General features: G+C 34.4%; 1 protein-coding gene across 1 annotated transcript in view; it reads right to left on the reverse strand.

The window, feature by feature from the left end:
• Positions 1-1,613: 1,613 nt before the first annotated feature.
• dok4 (docking protein 4) overlaps positions 1,614-18,871 on the reverse strand; it is a 52,365-nt gene continuing 35,107 nt past the window's right edge. Inside the window, exons 3-9 of the mRNA XM_073837134.1 lie at positions 12,433-12,540; positions 11,859-11,973; positions 11,521-11,640; positions 9,901-10,090; positions 9,347-9,485; positions 8,220-8,337; positions 1,614-5,382 (exon numbers count right to left, since the gene is read on the reverse strand). Coding sequence (XP_073693235.1) covers positions 5,240-5,382; positions 8,220-8,337; positions 9,347-9,485; positions 9,901-10,090; positions 11,521-11,640; positions 11,859-11,973; positions 12,433-12,540 — 933 coding nt within the window. The 3' untranslated portion in view covers positions 1,614-5,239. The remainder of the gene's footprint in view (positions 5,383-8,219; positions 8,338-9,346; positions 9,486-9,900; positions 10,091-11,520; positions 11,641-11,858; positions 11,974-12,432; positions 12,541-18,871) is intronic.

Consider the following 18,871-nt stretch of genomic DNA (forward strand, 5'->3'; position numbering starts at 1 on the left):
ATCAAAATCCTCTTTCTCTCATCAGGGGTGACTGCAACTGAATGCGACAGAGCCTTCTGTGATCCCACAAAGCAAAACACAACCAGTGGATAAGGTAAAAAAAACATTATTACATTTAGAAGAAATGCAAGTTCCATATCCACTTTAAGTGCAATAATCACATCAATCACCAAAAATCCACACAGTGTTGCCCAAACAAACAAGCATATCAGAACCAAATTCCTACACGAATGATGAAGTCGGTACCAAACAGGGTATTTGATCATTACGTATCTTTCCACCGATATACAGACCATGAAGCCGATGTTAACTATTATGCTCAGGATATAAACATGAAATACTAAAAAAAATACATTCTTTTGTACATTCAGTGAACAAAAATTCAAAACAGGCTTGACACAAATCTGGATGATATCACAAACAAATACATTTATGATGAATAAAGGGACACCGTGGTTCGACCGAAGCAGACAACACATTCCATAGAGTGCCAGACACATGACAACAAACTCAATGGAGAAAAGAATCCAGATAACCACAATATCAGATGAAGATGCACAGATAGCTGCCTTCACAGATGTCCAGTTAAATTTCTCCAGTAATCTATCTAAATAGTTTTCTTCCATGTTCATTGAGGCCATATGCTGTGAACTGGGTTTAGAATGTTCAAATCTGGTTTGGATTCAAAATTCAAATAGATTTATTCATGCATGCTTTATGTTGTAATGTAAGCTCATATATAACATATTGCATAAAAAAAATACTTTTACTAAATACTAGTACTTTTTTACAGGTTTTCTTAGAGAGTATAAATGTAATGTATTCACATTATTACAGCGTTTTATCTGGAAGTTATTACCTAATAATACCACCAAAAAACAAGAAAAGAATGAATGAACAGTGAATCACTTGGCAATTCAATATCTAACATTTATTATCATCCTATGCACATTAAAACACACATAAGCATACCTTAGCTATATGTTGTGATTTAGATTTTTGTCCGTCCGTTCAGTTTTCGTGTTACTCCTCGACCTGAAACACATGATAAGAATTTGCTTCATTGCTATTAGAATATAACACTAATAAGCACTAGAAAATACCTGAAATATTACAAGTTGTTGAATATGAATGGCTCTCTTCAATAATCAGTTCAATAAATTTAAAAATCCTGCTTTAAAAATCAAACCGTAAACATCTACTTGACAAATCTGCAATAGAATAGAATGAAAATAATATATTTTATGCATTTAACTTTACTAAAAAATATATAAAAATAAAGGTTAGATAATTTTCCAAACACAGACACAAACATCTAATATATGAACAAAGGAAAGTTTTACCTGAGTCAGAAGCTGTTGGCTGATTATGGCTGGCAGTAACTGATGAAGAAACAACATTACAGAGAAAGGGAGGAGTTCTTAATGCTTAATTTCATCCATCCTCCATGGGTTCTGCATTTTAGTTAATATGGGAGAGTACTAAGTGTAATAGTCGGCTATAATGTCCTGAAATGCAATTATGATAACTCTAGATTACAAAAAAGAATAATGGTAAGTGGCTGGTAAAATGGTTAACTTGGCTGTGTATGGAATTAGTATTTCAATACATAAATTACTTCTGTACAGTTTAAGACAAAGCAACAAAAGAAATCTTTAGGCTACATCTTAATTAAAAGGATCATTATTACATGCGATTTTATAAAAAAAACGTTTTATTGAAAAAAACTGCAAAATATTTTACCACAAATATTACAGAACACACGTCATTTAGCAATTAAAACTCATGCAAAGGGTTCCTATTCATGGTAACATGCTCAGAGGCCGATCTGAACTGCTGAAGAACTGGCAAAGCCCCCAAAACAGCATGTTTTACAGATAATACAGAGCAGTGTTTGTGTTTACTAAAACAACTTTTCAGCACTTCTTCATTCGTGACTATTATTTGAGTCTTCATGGTATAGACATGTCTGCACATATCGTATGTCAGCATTACCTTTCACTGCAGTGCAGCTGTCTTGTAAAGAGATGAAAAACATCCTCTGATAATTCAAACTGAGTGTTCTGTTAAGCACAATGTCAATAAGTGATACTTTCAGATCTAGAATTTCTCCAGGGACTTGCTGGCTGTTTATGTACAAATATATAACTCATTTTAGAGCGATTACATGAATGTTGAATTACTGTATTTCTTAGATCTCTTGCAAACCAATGAGTTGAGGATGGGGGAGAATAACAAATCACAGGGAATGATGTACTTTTTTGTGTGTATTACTGGTGCATGGTATTATTAGATGTTTAACTTGCAACAGCCTATAAAAATCCTGTTATTTATGTATCTTTTTAATGGATAGCACTGCAAAGCAATTGACAAAAACAAATGTGCAAACTGCAAAACGGGGACATAGAGGGAAATATCACTCCATAAATTACTATTCAAAAGTTTAGGGTTGGTGAGATTTAAGGTCTACAATTTAAATAGTATTTCTGTTTTCTATTTGGAGTTTCTGAAATGTAATTTATATTTATGTGATGGCAAAGCTGAATTTTTAGCTTCGCTGTCACATTAGGTCAGTTTAATAATTCCCCACTGAATATGAGTAATAGTTGATTAAAAACAGAAATATTCTGACCCCTAAACTTTTGAATTGTAGTGTACATTCATTTATGTGGCCATATTTCGGCTACATCACTGAGTGATTGAAAATTAGAAAAAAAAGAGTAAAGTTTAAATGAAAGATGCTTATCTTTGAAATGCTGTTTTTCACTCATTGCAAGGAAACCTGAAAAAAAAAACACTTTCTTTTTATCAATCATGACAATCAGATCAGCTCAAGCCCTTTTAATGATATATACACAAGGTGAGTTAATAAATCTCTGCAGTAAATGACTACGCACAGTTGAAGTCAAAAGTTTACATACACCTTGCAGAATCTATCTGCAAAATGTTAATTATTTTACCAAACTACGAGGGATCATACAAAATGCATGTTATTTTTTATTTAGTACTGACCTGAGTAAAATATTTCACATTAAAGATGTTTACATATAGTCCACAAGAGAAAATAATAGCTGAATTTATAAAAAATGACACTTGATTCTTAATACGGTGTTGTTACCTGAATTATCCACAGCTGTATTTTTTTTTGTTTGTTTAGTGATAGTTGTTCATGAGTCCATTGTTTGTCCTGAACAGTTAAACTGCCCGTTGTTCTTCGGACAAAATCTTTTGGTTTTTCAGCATTTTTGTGTATTTAAACCCATTCCAACATTGACCATACAATTTTGAGATCCATCTTTTCACACTGAGGACAACTGAGGGACTCATATGCAACGATTACAGAAGGTTCAAACTCTTACTGATTCTGCAGAAAACGTAATTATCACTAAACAATAACAACAATAACAAAAAGCTGTGGATCATTCAGATAACAACAGTATTAACAGTCAAGCGTATGTAAACTTCTGAACAGGGTCATTTTTTATAAATTCAACTATTACTTTCTCTTGTGGACTATATGTAAACATCTTTTATGTGAAATATCTTATTCAGGTTAGTACTTAATAAAAAATAACATGCATTTTGTATGATTTCTCTTATTTTTGTTAAATTATTAACATTTTGCAGATTCTGCAAGGTGTATGTAAACTTTTGGCATCAACTATATGTATAAAGTGAATGAAGCATCAAGTAGTCAAACCTTCAGGACTGTAGCTCAAATCGAAAGTACAACCAAATTAATTCTGTGCGAGACATATTAGAGTGTTTTTTTTTATTTTTGGCCTTTATGACTCTTGTATTTATATGGATAGTAGAGAAAGTACAGGGAGTGATGAACAAACAATTACGGTCCCCTTGGAAACGGTTAACCAGCAGGACTGTCTTGGTTAACCAGCTTTACCATGCTGGTCGATCAGACTGATCAAAGTACAATGAACAACCCAGCTTATTATGCACATGTGCACTAACTGTTCATACAGGGTCTTAAATTGACAGTTACAGCATGAAAAAGAAAACAAAAGAAAACAAAAATAAAAACAGGAACAGTGTAGCTGATTGAAAACACGATACAGCCACATAATATTAATGTCTGCTGAGAAATAAAAGCAATAACGATACCCTTAATTTCATGGAAATTACTGGAAATAGTTGACAAGCATGAAAAACAAGAAACATGTCTCGTGTGAGGCCTACCACCTTATTTAAGATGTTTTTCTCCTCTTTTACAGTGCTAGTATAAACCCTTTTACATACAGAATTGCTGAGCTGCTAAAGGAAACTTACTACTATACACTGCAGTTTGTCTTGTGCTTTGTTGGTAAACTTCAATAAATAAATAAATAATTCCTTAAACCACCTCAGCTGGGTATATTCATAATCTTTGTCTCCATCTCTGACCCTCATGACATCTTCCAGACAAAATGGTGGATCAGTCTCTCTGAAAAGATCAACAAGAACACACAAGTGAGTCACAAGTAACCCTCACCTCAGTTCAAATGGCTTTCTTCATTACATGACACAAAGACTGGACAGACAGTCTTATACATCAAAACTGTCCATTTAAGTCACTATAAAGAAAGGGAAAAGGAGAAACAAAACACACGATCATCAGAAAGTGCTCCTGGTTCCTCAAAGTCCTCTGGGCTTGGGAAGTCTGACAGACATGCCAATCAAATTATGATTAAAGCATCTGATCAAAACACGCTTTGGATTACTCGTACTGAAGAGCAGAAGTACTTAAGATGAAACTCTGACGGCCCTTCCTCCAGGCCGCTGTGGTTTGTTGGACACCCTCTTGTGTTGGGGCTTCTACAGGAGTCTGTTTACCTGTTTACCTTAGGGGACATGCATAGGGTTGAAGAGCGTGCATGAGATTAGACTTAGAATAAGAGATACTATTGAGAAGAACCTACAAGTCTCTACTTCCACAGAAACCCAGCAAGAGTGACCATATTGCACTGTAAAGGCGACTGAGCCAGTTTCAACATCTCTCATTTCTGTTTTAAGGGTCTGTGAGCCCCGCTCCAATCGAAGCGCTTCAAGCTTCACAGTGCATTCCCTCTTTCCACAGAAAGTGCCCTCAGCGTCGCTGGCAAGGCTCAGGGGGAACTGAGGCAGCATGGCAGCATGGATCTTCTCTTGCTGAAGAAGAGCTGATGGAAAAACTTAGGGCAGAGTGCAGTGTGGAGGGAGGTCAAGAGGTGAAAAACTGGAAGGTTTCATCGCTGCTCAAGAGCGCTCACTCGCTGGGGTATGTAGGGTAGTGTGTCGGGGGTTGGGGGCAGCTGTGGCCCACAGGAAGCGTGGAGCGTCGTTCTGGAGGAAGGCGTTTAGAGAAGAGGTCAGTGTCCACTCCTGGTTGAGTATCACCGTAGATGTCACCTGAATGAGGATCAGAGGTGGTAATGGTAGAGATGTAACGGTAACGTCAATATCGTGGTATTGAGATAGTAAAACTTGATATCATTGTGGACACATAACGATATGAAACAATAGGTCTTCCAGGCAAAAAAGTGTAGTTTTTTTAATATATTTAAACTTCTTATTCTAACATAAAAGGTTTTAAAGCTGTGTTTTAGGCCATTATGCTTTGGCACAGTATCTGTCAAGCCAACTAAAACTGAAAGCAAAATAAGGCTAAATCCCTTCATCAAGTCTGTTTTCACTGCGTTTCAAAGCAAAGTGCGCGCTTCGTTCAGGTGAGAAGCTCGTAATTCTGTGTTTTCCGTGCCTCTGAACGGCTCAGTTCACAGTGAATGTAGTGAACTCGTTTGTTGCATGTGCTGTGAGTTTACCGCGCATTTGGGAATGCAACGGCCAACAGATGATTACAGCATTTCGCATGTTTTTGTAAGCCTGTTTTTACTGAAACTAGACTTTTCTGTGGAAAAAAAACTCTACTGCTGTTTAGGTCAAAATGAAATCTTAAAAGTGCAGTATGAAATGTTGACAGCTAGCAGTTTAAAATACGTAACATTACTGAAGTCCAAATTCAAAATATCGCTTTTAAGTGTAAAAGTTAGGAAAGTAAGTAATTGTAATCTCCCTGCTATTTGCTACTGTAAAGCGAAAAATAATCTACTTAAGAAATATTCATTTTAATAAATAAATAAATAAATACATTTATTTTACAGAGCAATTGTTTTACAACATATGGCTTTTACTCTCCTAAAACACCAGTGTGAATGTACAGTATACCACAAATAAAAAAAGGTCCCCTTTAAAGTTCAGGTACAAGTCAATGCATCTACTTTTTTCTCATTTATGTTTTTTTTTAGTTAAAAACATGGGTTGGAGCTGTTAATTTTGAACTCTCAAAGTGCATTAGATAGAATAATTGAACTTTAAAATGTAGAAAAAAAATACTTTTTTCCAAGTCTTCATCTGTTTTTTTGTTTTTTTAAAATAGCGCAATAAATTGTATCGTCGACTTCATATCAAGATATGTATCGTATCGTGAGATTTTGATATCGATACATCCCTGGTTATTGGGAAGGTCTAAATAGCACAGTCTGTTTAACATTGCACACACAATCAGTAACAGGCTGTTTCTGTTGTTTAAAGCAAGAATAAAGTGATTTCTGGGATACTATAAATATTTTTTTCTTCTAGTAACACCAAAAATTGTAAAACGGTCATCAGAAGTTTTTGATTTCAGTATTTTTTTAATGTAATTTTTTCCCCTGTGTTGGCAATGCCGTATTTTCAGCAACAATCAGTCCAGTCTTTAGTGTCACATGATCGTTCATAAATCATTCTTATATGTGACCCTGGACCACAAAACCAGTCTTAAGTCGCTGGGGTATATTTGTAGCAATAGCCAAAAATACATTGTATGAGTCAAAATTATTGATTTTTCTTTTATGTCAAAAATCATTAGGAAATTAAGTAAAGATCATGTTACATTAAGATTTTTTGTAAAATTCCTACTGTAAACCTATCAAAATGTAATTTTTGATTAGTAATATGCATTGTTAAGATCCTAATTTGGACAACTTTAAAGGTGATTTTCTCAGTATTTAGATTTTTTTGCACCCGGAGATTTTTAGATTTTCAAATAGATCTCGGCCAAATATTGTCCTATCCTAACAAACTATACATCAATAGAAAGCTTATTTATTGAGCTTTCATATGATGTATATATCTCAGTTTTGTAAAATTTAACCTTATGACTGGTTTTGTGGTCCAGGGTCACATATGCTGATTTGATACTCAAGAAACATTTATTTTGATCAATTTTGAAAAACAGTTGACTGGCTCAATATTGTTGAAGAAACTGTGATACATGTTTTTTAGGATTATTTCACAAATAAAAATAAGATTTTTTAAAAATAGAAATCTTTTTAAACATTATAAATGTCTTTATTGTCACTTTTGATCAATTTAATGCATTTTTGCTGAATAAATGTATTAAAGTGCCCAATAAATCAAAATTAAAGTTTTTTAGCTTTTAGTATGAATATGTCAGCCTTAAGGTTTTCTATAAGCTAGTGTTTCAAAACAATGACAAAATTCGGATTTACAAGATAAGCATTGAAAACTTACAGTCTCTAACTTCCGCTAATGTGGATTAATGATTTCGATAACATCATCCTGCACTTCAGCTTCTCATCAAACTTTCTGTCCAATCAAATGCTCTCTAGAAACCAAAGCGTCCCGCCCTCTATACTATAAATAGACACTGAAGATGCAGCTGAAATTGGTCACTTGTTCACAGAATTTGTATTTTCTGTATGGTGAATGGCACATAGTGCACTATATAAGAGATCGGAAATGATTCACACAGTGTAAATATGCTTTCCATTGGGGTGAACAAAGTCTGGTTTCACTCAAACCACTGCAGTCGACCATAAAATGTATCCGACTAAATTGAATTCTACACAGAATGGTAAATTTTATAATAGTATGGATGAAATTGTGGCTTTCATACACTGTCAAATGCGGCTTTACTGAGCTCAGTGACATCCAAGTTGTAACAAAAATGAAACCCTATTGGCTATTAAAAAAAGGGAGCGGGACTGATTGATCTTGTTTCAGTTGAAATTACGTAAACATACACAATGAACGCTGCAGGTTTCAAAGCACTTGCAGCAACAACAACAGTTTTTGCAGCTATGTTTTTACTATGTGGCACAGGCTCCTATATTGTGAATACTGTAACTGGTTAATATGGCAAGTGAATTAAATACACCACACTTAAACACACAGTTCAAACTCACCATTGGCAGTGTCCACCCCAGCCTGTGATCCGGTGATGTGGTGCCAGAAAGCACTTCGTGGTAAGATTGCTGTCGGGGTGCAGGGGTAGGACGTCCCTTCTGAACCCTTAGATAAAAGCTGAGAGAAATGGGAAAAGAGAAAAGGGAGAGAATTTCAATTAGGTTGATAACACAAAATTACTGCTTTGGTTATGGTGTTTTGTAGGGTTACGACGATAAATCAAAGCGATTCGTGGATGGTTTCTGTTTCCCAAATGCATCGTAATTCTCTCTGGAATCAATTCTGAGCTTAGTTTTTAACAGCAGATGATGCTCTAATCTAGTTTTTAACCGGACACTCAAAGCTCAGAATCGATTCGAGAGAAAATCGCGATGCATTCGGAAAATTGTAGGATCATTTCTTTTTCCAGCCCTAGTGTTCTGAACTTTGTATAACAAAGAAATTCAGTTAATTTTCACTGCAATCTCCCCAGCTTTGTGGTTAGTAAGATTCTTTTTTTCTTTTTCAAATATGTATATTCAGGATGCATTAAATCGTTAAAAATGGATTGTTAGGGGAGTTTTACATAGCTACAAGTAATTTCTATTTTAAATAAATGCTGTTTAATTGAACTATTGATTTATTATAGAATCCAACAACAAAAAATACTGTTTCAAAAAAAATATTAAGCAGCACAGCTGTTTTCAACTGTGATAATATGAAATGTTACTTTCTGTTAAATGTTACTTAAAGGATCACGCAACACTGAAGACTAAAGTAATGGCTCCTGATAATTCAGCTTTGCCACCACATGAATAAATTACATTTTAAAATATATTATAATAGAAAACAGTTGTTTTAAATTGTAACAAATAAATAAAGGATATAAAAATACGAACTGTAGTGTATATTATCAGCATAAAAACTGCATAAAAAGCTGAACTGATTTGAGACTGTTGCAAAAATGTCTTTTGCACAAAGGAATTCACAAGGTCAGTGTTGCAAAATTGCTTATTATAGCGACCTAGAAAAAGAGCAGAGTATTTTTTGGTGAAATGCCTTAGTTTTTAAATGTGTCAGAATTTGTCTATTTTCTGTTTCAAATGAGTGTCCTCAGGCTTTTGAACCCAGCGCATGCTTTGGTTACCTTGCTGTTTTTTTCCATTTCCATTAGGACTCGCTTATGCTGCTCAGCTATAGCTAGAGTTGAAGAATGAACCCTTTGGTAGATCTGCTCTCCTTCCCGTGTCTGGAAAGTGTACAGGCCCTCACCGCTGTCACACATCCTAGCAAAAACAAAAACAAGATAGCAATACACAATTAAACAGAGCAAACATGATGAACTGCAAAGATGGTGTTAGATTATAATAGTCACTAGGGGGCAGTGTTACATCAGACTCGAACTTTTCTCTAAAACGCTCTCATCATCTCTCTCAAAGGGCATCCAGCTGGCGATGTGAATCTTCTTTTATTATTTGATCAAAGCAGTGAGGGAGATGAGAACACCTAATCTGCCACTGAACTCCTTGTAATCCACTCAATAAATCCTTTTAGGAGGTCCACAGATCAATGGCTCCCTCCTCTGCTTCCATGTTTCTCCTACATATACATGACCACACTAAACTCAAAAATATACACTCCACAAGATCTTGTGAAATGTCACATTAGCTTTAAATTAATGATATCTTAAACACGTTTTACCTGCCAGCCTCAAAGGTGAAGCGCGTAGCATCCCGTCCGTAGCGTCTAAGTGAGCAAAGCGGCCATGTTACTAGTTTGGTTCGAGGGTTGTGAATATCCCACAGGTAGATGTTTTCATGCGTGATCTGCATCATACACTCGCCGTAGATGTCAAGATTGGGGCAGGGCAACAGGAACACGTTGAAGCGTTCTGTAAACGGAAAAAAAGAGAGAAGAACTAGTTATTTGGTTAATAGTTTGGTTACAAGTTGCTTTATCATATATAGTAAAAAAAATATATGGTGAAAAACTAAATAGTTTAGTGTCACATTATATATAATTGTACTGTAAAATACTGTCAAATTTATTGTTTTTTCAGGTAAAAACAATGAATTACAGTATACACTACCAGTCAAAAGATTTTTAATGTTTTTTTTTTAAATTAAATTTAAATTTAATCTTCTCCTCACCAAGCCTGAATTTATTTGATCTAAAGTACAGCAAAAACATTTTTGCTATTTAAAATAACTCTTTTCTATTTGAATATATTTTAAAATGTAATTTATTCCTGTAATCAAAGCTACACTTTCAGCATCATTACTCCAGTCAGAAATCAATATGCTGATTAGCTGTTCAAGAAATATTTTTATTATAATTATTAATATTAATTAAAAATACTTTTTTTTAGGATTCTTTAATGAATAGAAAGATTCAAAGATCAGCATTTATCTGAAATACAAAACATTTTTTGGGGGGAAAGAAATTATAGAAATTAATACTTTTAATTAGCAAGGATGCTTTAAATTGATCAAAAGTGATGATAAAGACATTTATAATGTTACAAAATATTTTTACTCATCAAAGAAACCTAAAAAAACTATTCAGCTGTTTTTAACAATAATAATAATAAAATGTTTTTTTTGAGCAGGAAATCAGAATATTAGAATGATTTCTGAAGGATCGTGTGAGTGGAGTAATGATGGTAAAAATCAGCTTTGAAATCACAGGAATAAATGACACTTTAAAATATATTTGAATAGATAACAGTTATTTTAAATAGTGAAAATATTTCAAAATGTTACAGTTTTTGCTGTACTTTAGATTAAATAAATGCAGGCTTGGTGAGCAGAAGAGACTTCAAAAAACATTTAAGTCTTACTGTTCAAAAATCTTTGACTGGTAGTGTATATATTATATATATACACACTATAATAAAAAAAATTCACAATACATACATATGTATTTGTATCATTATATATACATAATAAAAATACACAGTATCACTTGTATGATTATGATGCTATTTGTGTTTATTTTCAGGTAAAAAGCAGATTTTGGATGTTCAAGCTGATCAGTACATTATATCACTTAATATATTTAACTGTTATAAGTAGTTAAATATAACAACCTCAGTTTTTCATTACATAATAGCTGAAAAATTGTCACCATATTTTAAAGCGAATTTCTAGCAACCACAGCTGCAGTTTTTTTATGTAAATTAAACAGGATATTTTTTGGACAGAGTAGATTAAAAGTGAAGTGTACAACAATTCTAAAGCCATATTTTCCATATACAACAACCTACAGGGATCCAGCTCATTAGTAAGCAACAGCACAAATGGCTTTAGTCTCTTACTGTACCTGTGTGTTCACACTGAACTCCAGCAGCCAGGAGGTCTGGTTCCCCAAGACTGATGTCATTAAGACGTGTCCCCAGGCACTCAATAGACAAGGTCTTAAACCACTCTTCAGCCTCCAGCTCTGTGAGAACAGAAAGATTCAATGATGTCAGTGAATGAACACATTCATTCAATGAAAATGTTCTATGAATAAAACATACATTAGGAGATGAGGTTTGTCATCGTCATCAGACCAAATGGTATAGACCCAAGTGCTAATATCAAGAATGAAATCCGCTTTAAGGGAAGCATTCTCTTCAGCCTCTGCAGCAAAACAAGCCTTAGTAAAAGACGATGTACCTGATTCACAGGTGAAGGTTCGAGAGGTGTCATCTGTAAAGACAATGGCCACGGCTTGCCGCTTTGTGTCACGAGGCAATCTTGTGATGTTCTTCACATTACTAATCTCTGTCACCTGTGTGGAAACAGAAAAACCAATGCAAACTCAGAAATAGAGACAGAGCCTAGTTATTCAGACATTTGCATCATTTGGAAAGGCACTTGTGCTCTTTTAATCATCTAATTTATCTCTCACCGTCTATAGCGGGTTGTGGGAGCAGCAGAGTGCAGTAAAGAAAAGCAAATGAGACTGATAAACACACAGAAACCGGAGGCCCGTGAGTCAGCAAAGTTAGAGCAAACCGTGAGAGTCTGTGCGTGGATACTTTCATTCAAGAAATTATCTGTTTACACACTGCCGGTCTCGTAATCTCGCCCGCCAGCTCTCGCAGTATGAATGCGCTCTACGTGGCTGTTAGGATAATTGGAGAACTGAAGTGACACTTGAATGTTTTCCTTGAATGTTTCATTTCTCCCGTGACATTTTCAAGGCATAGATTAGACCTCAACTGAACTGTTGCAGTGAGAAGTGTACCTTGGGACAGGCTCTGATGTAGGCTGACTTCTCATCAGGGTATTTTTCCAGTCTGCGAGGTCCTTTACTGGACGACTTCTTAAAAACCAGCCAGCAGCGCCGATAGATCTGAAACACACATGCGCATGATCACAAAAAGTCTGAAAATAACACTCACTATGTGCAAAAGACAAGTAGAAACTGGCCTTGTAAATCAATAGGTTAACTGTCATGTAGGAGTCGCAGTATGGCATAAAATAGGAATGAACTGATTTTAACATATCCTTATTTGTGACCCTGGAACACAAAACCAGTCTTAAGTAATGGGTACATTTGTAGAAATATTATATATTTTTTCTTTTATGCCAAAAATCATTAGGATATTAAGTAATGATGATGTTCCATGAAGACATTTTTTAAATTTCCTACCGTAAATATATCTAAACTTTATTTTTAATTAGTAATATGCATTGCTAAGAACTATATTTGGACAACTTTAAAGGTGATTTTTCTCAATATTTAGATTTTTTTGCACCTTCAGATTCCAGATTTTCAAATAGTTGTATCTCAGGTAAACCATACATCAATGGAAAGCTTATTATTCAGATGATGTATAAATCTCAATATAAAAAATATTACCCTTGTGACTGATTTTGTGGTCCAAGATCACATATTTATTAATATACATATATCATTTTATAATGGCAGAGACACAAAGAAATTAATATAATAATTAATACTGACACTGCTAATATCAAAATCATTTTATCTAAATAAGTAAATTAAAATCTAAAATCTAAATTAAGTAAATTTAAGCATCAAAGCATAATGTACAGAATGAAAATGGATATTCCTTAATATCCATTAAATGATCAGTGTTGTATAATATTAAATGTCAGCCAGTTAGATAAAGGCAAACATAAACTAATACAGATACAGTACTGTTTAAAATGTTGGTAAGTTGCATATTTAAAATAAAATAAAATAAAAATTAAATACCAGTCAAAAGTTTTTGAACAGTCAGATTTTTAAGAACTCTCTTGTGCTCACCAAGCCTGCATTTATTTGATCCAAAGTAGAGCAAAAACAATTTTTATTTAACATTTAAAACAACTGTTTTCTATTTGAATAGATTTTAAAATGTAAATTTATTCCTGTGATTTGAAAGCTGAATTTTTAGCATCATTACTTCAGTCACATGATCCTTCAGAAATCATGCTAATATTCTGATCTGCTGCTCAAAAAACATTATTATGTTGAAAACAGCTCAGTAGAATTTTTTTCAGGTTTCTTTGATGAATAGAAAGTTCATAAGAACAACATTTATCTGAAATAGAAATCTTTTGTAACATTATAAATGTATTAAATATTAATAATAATAATAATAATAATAATAATAAAATGTTTATTAAACAGCAAATCAGCATATTAAAATGATTTCTGAAGGATCATGTGACACTGAAGACTGGAGAGAATTGATGTTGAAAATTTAGCTTTGATCACAGCAATAAACTATATGATAAAATGTATTCAAATAGAAAGCAGTTATCTTATATAGTAAAAATATTTCAAAATGTCACTGTTTTTGCTTTGGATTAAATAAATGCAGGCTTGGTGAGCAGATGAGACTTAAAAAAAAACATTAAAAATCAATGTTATCAATATAATACAACAAGTGGCAGGACATTCTTAAATGTTTATTCTGGTTAAACCACCGAAACAAAGATTTGATTTTGTCATTGATTTGTAATTTTTGTGTTAGGTTGTGCTGCGCTGAGAGACTAGATAATGTGATGCCGTGTGTGGCACAGTGACCTATGCTTTATTGCAAATATACAAGGGTAAAAAAGAAAAATACCGGCTACATTTCTTTCCAAAGCTACAACAAGTCATTCTGCTGGATAAATGTGCTATTTACACGATATGAAAGCTTCTAATTAAACCTACAGCAGTTGTGATCTGTCTTTATCTTTTGTAAACACTCTCTCCCTCAATCGACCCCGCTGCCATAAAAGCTATTTTCTGTTTATACCTCTGATGTCCTTCAACGACAAATCCTACAGTTGCCACGGTAACCCCCTTCCATTTAGGCAAGTGCTCCAACCAGCCCAAGGCCAGTCCCACTCTCTATCATCAGTGGAAATTGTTCCTGAGCAACATTATTTCTATATCATCTATTCAGCAACCATTATAACCTTTATCAGAACAGCCTCATGTATACAGGTCCAGCAGTTCGGCTTTACACTTTCCTTTGTGTTGGAAGTGCTGGAAGATAACAGGAACGGCAATCGAAAAACCAAACATTTGAACTACATCGAGTTAACAAGGAAAAGGTGTATTTTTCTTACGGCAAAAGCAAGCTTAAGGGGGAAAAAAGGAAAAACTGTTTGTCTTTTTTGTCTCAACAACCCATTAGAGCGAATTAAAGTCAACGTGTTTTGACTCTGATCCAATTCCCTGGTGTTTAGACACCGTTTTTAAATAAAGTTGCATTCTGAGTCACACAGTCATAAACATTGCATTAGTCATCAGGCTTGTATAATGACAAGCCTGCATTGCACCTCAAATATGGCAGAGAGGCTTAACAAGCGAATCCACGCGCTTCTAACCATATTGTCCAAGAATGAACATATCAAAGGGGATTTGTACTAAAAGGAGTCCAAAGATAAAATCTTACCTTTGAAAGTTTCATGCGACTTACAGCGTGTCCAGTTTCCTGCCGAGATGATTGATAGAAAGCTGAACTGAGCTGATGAGCTTTTGTTTTTATCATCTAAGCTGACCTTAATGTCGTTGCCACTCAAATGCTTGGACCCCTCTTATGGAGAAATGGAGAAAGTTAGCTGCATGCTTTTCCATTCACAGCAGGTAAAAGATTGATCCCTTGTTTGCATCATATTGTCCCCTGAGGTTCCACTAATCCTCTGTAAACAGACTGTGCAACAGCATCAGCAGAGAGCGACTGAGTGTGTGTGTGTGTGTGTGTGGGTGAGACGTGCCCTTTTTCACTGCTGCTTTACTGTTTGTATATCTGTCTGAGCAACTTTAATACACAAGCGCAGATGCATATACACACACACAAACCAAATACTGTGTAATAAAGTACAGTGGTAACCATCATTTCCATTAAAATACTGTGGTTTCTACAGTTATATTAACAACATTTAACTTGGTATTAGCCACCACTGTCACCAAAAAGAAATTAAAAGAAAGTGAACCATTTTTACACCACGGTTCAAAAATTGGTCTATAAGAATGTTCATAAATTAATACTTTAATTCAGCAAGTATGTACTAAAATTATGAATACAGGGGTCGGTCATAGAAAGAACAGCATTTTTAAATGAAAATATTTTGTAGCATTATTAAACATTTTCAACACACTGCAAAAAATGGTTTTCTTACTTAGATTTTTTTGTCTTGTTTCCAGCCAAAATATCTAAACATTCTAAAATCAAGAAGGATTTTCTAGATGTGTAAAAATTATTGTCTTGTTTTCAGAAATTTTCTGTTTAAAATAAGATTTTCTTTGGTACCCCATTGGCAGATTATTTAAGACTTAATTTTGATTTTTTTTTTTTTCTCTTTTGGCTGGAAACAAGACAAAAAAAAATCTAAGAAAAACATTTTTTGCAGTTCAAAAATATATCACTTTTCCACAAAAATACTAAGCAGCAGAACTGTTACAATAATAATGAGAAGAAATGGTTCTTGAGCAGTAAATCAGCATATTAGAATGATTTCTGAAGGATCGTGTGACTGGAGTAATGATGCTAAAAATTCAGCTTTGAAATCACAGGAATAAATTACACTTAAAATATATTTAAATAGAAAATGAAGAATCATATATCAAAAGTAACAGTAAAGACTGCTGTTCCTGAACTTTCTCTTCATAGAATCCTTAAAGAAAATGGTAACTGTTTCCACAAAAATGTTAAGTAGCACAACTGTTTTTAACATTTATAATAAGAAATGTTTCTTAAGAAACCAAAACAGCTTATTAAAATGATATCTGAAGGGTCATGTTACACTGAAGACTGGAGTAATGATGCTGAAAATTCAGCTTTGACATCACAGAAAAAAATGACATTGTAAAGTATATTAAAATTCACTTTTCTAATTTATATTTCACAATATTACTGTTTTACTGTATTTTTGATCATATGGTGACCATAAGAGGTTAAAATGCAGTTTATACAATACTAGTCAAAAGTTTTTGAACAGTAAGATTTTAAATGTTTTTTAAAAATCACAGGAATAAAGTGCATTTTAAAATATATTCAAATAGAAAACAGTTATTTTAAATAGTACAAATATTTCCAAATTTTACTGTTTTTGCTGTACTTTGGAGGCTTGGCGAGCAGAAGAGACTTCTTTAAAAAACATTAAAAATCAAAAACTTTTGACTGGTAGTGTACAAAGTTTGTATGACTGTACTTATTTGTTGCAAATGCAATTCCAGTCCTGCTTTGGCTCTTTTGGATCTATTACTTTTAGATCTAATGTCAGAGGAAATACTAACAAACAGCCATGGTAATTGACATATTGCTTTTAGCTGCTGCATGAAAGCAATAAAACTCTCAAGCATACCACATTACTGAATATCGACACGACTACAATAACAGTGCGATTTTAAAATGTTATTTGGCTTAATTATGCTTTACAGCGGTAACAGAAACTTAAGTAAACATGGTATTTTTTGGCAGAATCCATGGTAACCATGCTAATTTTGTTTCAGGGTCAAACTTCTCACACTATATTGGTCTTATATGAAAACACGCTGAAACCCTCAAACCTCACCATGGAGAATAAATCATCATGGCAGTCAAAGCAAATGTGTAACAAACATGGGGGAATAATGCATGGAGGAATCCACAACACTTATCTCAAGTGCATACTGTAGCTTAATATAAGAAAAGAGGAAAGGAAGAAGAGAAGGAAACAATAACAGCTTATGGAGGCACAGGGAAAATTCAGAGTTTGAACAGAAGCAGTTAGTTATTGCAAGATAAAACAGAGGCAGAATGTGCCAACATTTCACAAGATAATAAGCCTATAATGAGTCTGTTTGCCCCTGGTATGAATCCATTTCTGCATTTTTGTCAGCTGTTCATCTCTCATCTGCTCTTCCTCTGAGATCTGACAGAACTCAGCTTGGCATCCTAGGATGGTCAAAGGAATAATGACACCATTGTAACAACAGTTGCTATGCTTAAAGCTAAAATTAAACCACTTCCCCTCAGGCAAGACTAAATTTAAAATGGCAGCTTCCTGACTGTGTCCACTGTGTCCATCGACCAACACTCTCCCCATCTAATGTCTGGGGTTGTTTCATAATTGCGATGCCTGGTGTTGGGCCGCTTACGGTTGCAAATGCACTCAAAGGGGCTGGCAGTGGCTGAGGAGCAATTAGGGTAATTCCAGCATGGCAGCGAGGCCGGCGGTACGGGGCTGCCGGAACCAGAGCAGAATGCTAAACAGCGCTCTGATTAGTCTGATTGGGGCTCTTGGTCCCTAAGTGGACCGCAGAGATAGACAGTGAGAAAGGGAGGGAGAGATAGAGAGGCATACAGTCTGGCTAATTAGCATCCCTAGAGGTGCACAGGGAGCTTGGCGAGGGAGGTGAAGAAGAGATCGTAAAGAGGAAGCGAGGGGGAAGGGACATCGAGACAGTGGTCCGGAACGGTGTGACGAAAGGCTGACGAGACTCGCCCAGCTGCTTGATGGCAACATGTATGAAGGCAAAGAAAGCAGGTGGCAACACAGCGTACAATTAACCGTGATGCAACAACAATAGAATTCTATCTGATAAGTCGATAATTACATTTTCATGCATGCATTTGACAAATGCTTTTATCCATAGTGACTTGCATTGTATTCAGGGTGTGTTTTATTAACTGGGAAACACACCAAGACCTTGGCCTCGTTAGCACTATGTTCTACTGTTTGAGCTACAGGAATGTCTATATAAAATGTGACCCTGGACCACAAAACCAGTCTTAAGTAGCACGGGTTTATTTATAGCAATAGCCAAAAATACATTGTATGTGTCACAATTATCAATTTTTTTTTAATGGCAAAAATCATTAGGATATTAAGTAATGACATTTTTGTAAATTTCCTACCATAAATATATCAAAACTTAATTTTTAATTAGTAATATGCAGTACTAAGAATTTCATTCGGACAACTTTAAAAGCGATTTTCTCAATATTTTGAATCTTTTGCACCCTCAGATTACAGATTTTCAAATATTTGTATCTCAGCCAAAAAGCTTATTTATTCAGCTTCCAGATGATGTATAAATCTCAATCTCCAAAATGTACCCTTACGCACTGATATAAAAAAATATCTTAGTATTTTTGTCTTGTTTAGTAAAAATATCTAAAGATTCTTAAATTATCATTCATTTACTAGATAAGCAAAATTACATATTTAGGCTTGTTTTAGGCAAAATGTAC

Source organism: Garra rufa, chromosome 3 (assembly GCF_049309525.1).
Source record: "Garra rufa chromosome 3, GarRuf1.0, whole genome shotgun sequence".
In the NCBI taxonomy this organism is placed as follows: domain Eukaryota; kingdom Metazoa; phylum Chordata; class Actinopteri; order Cypriniformes; family Cyprinidae; genus Garra; species Garra rufa.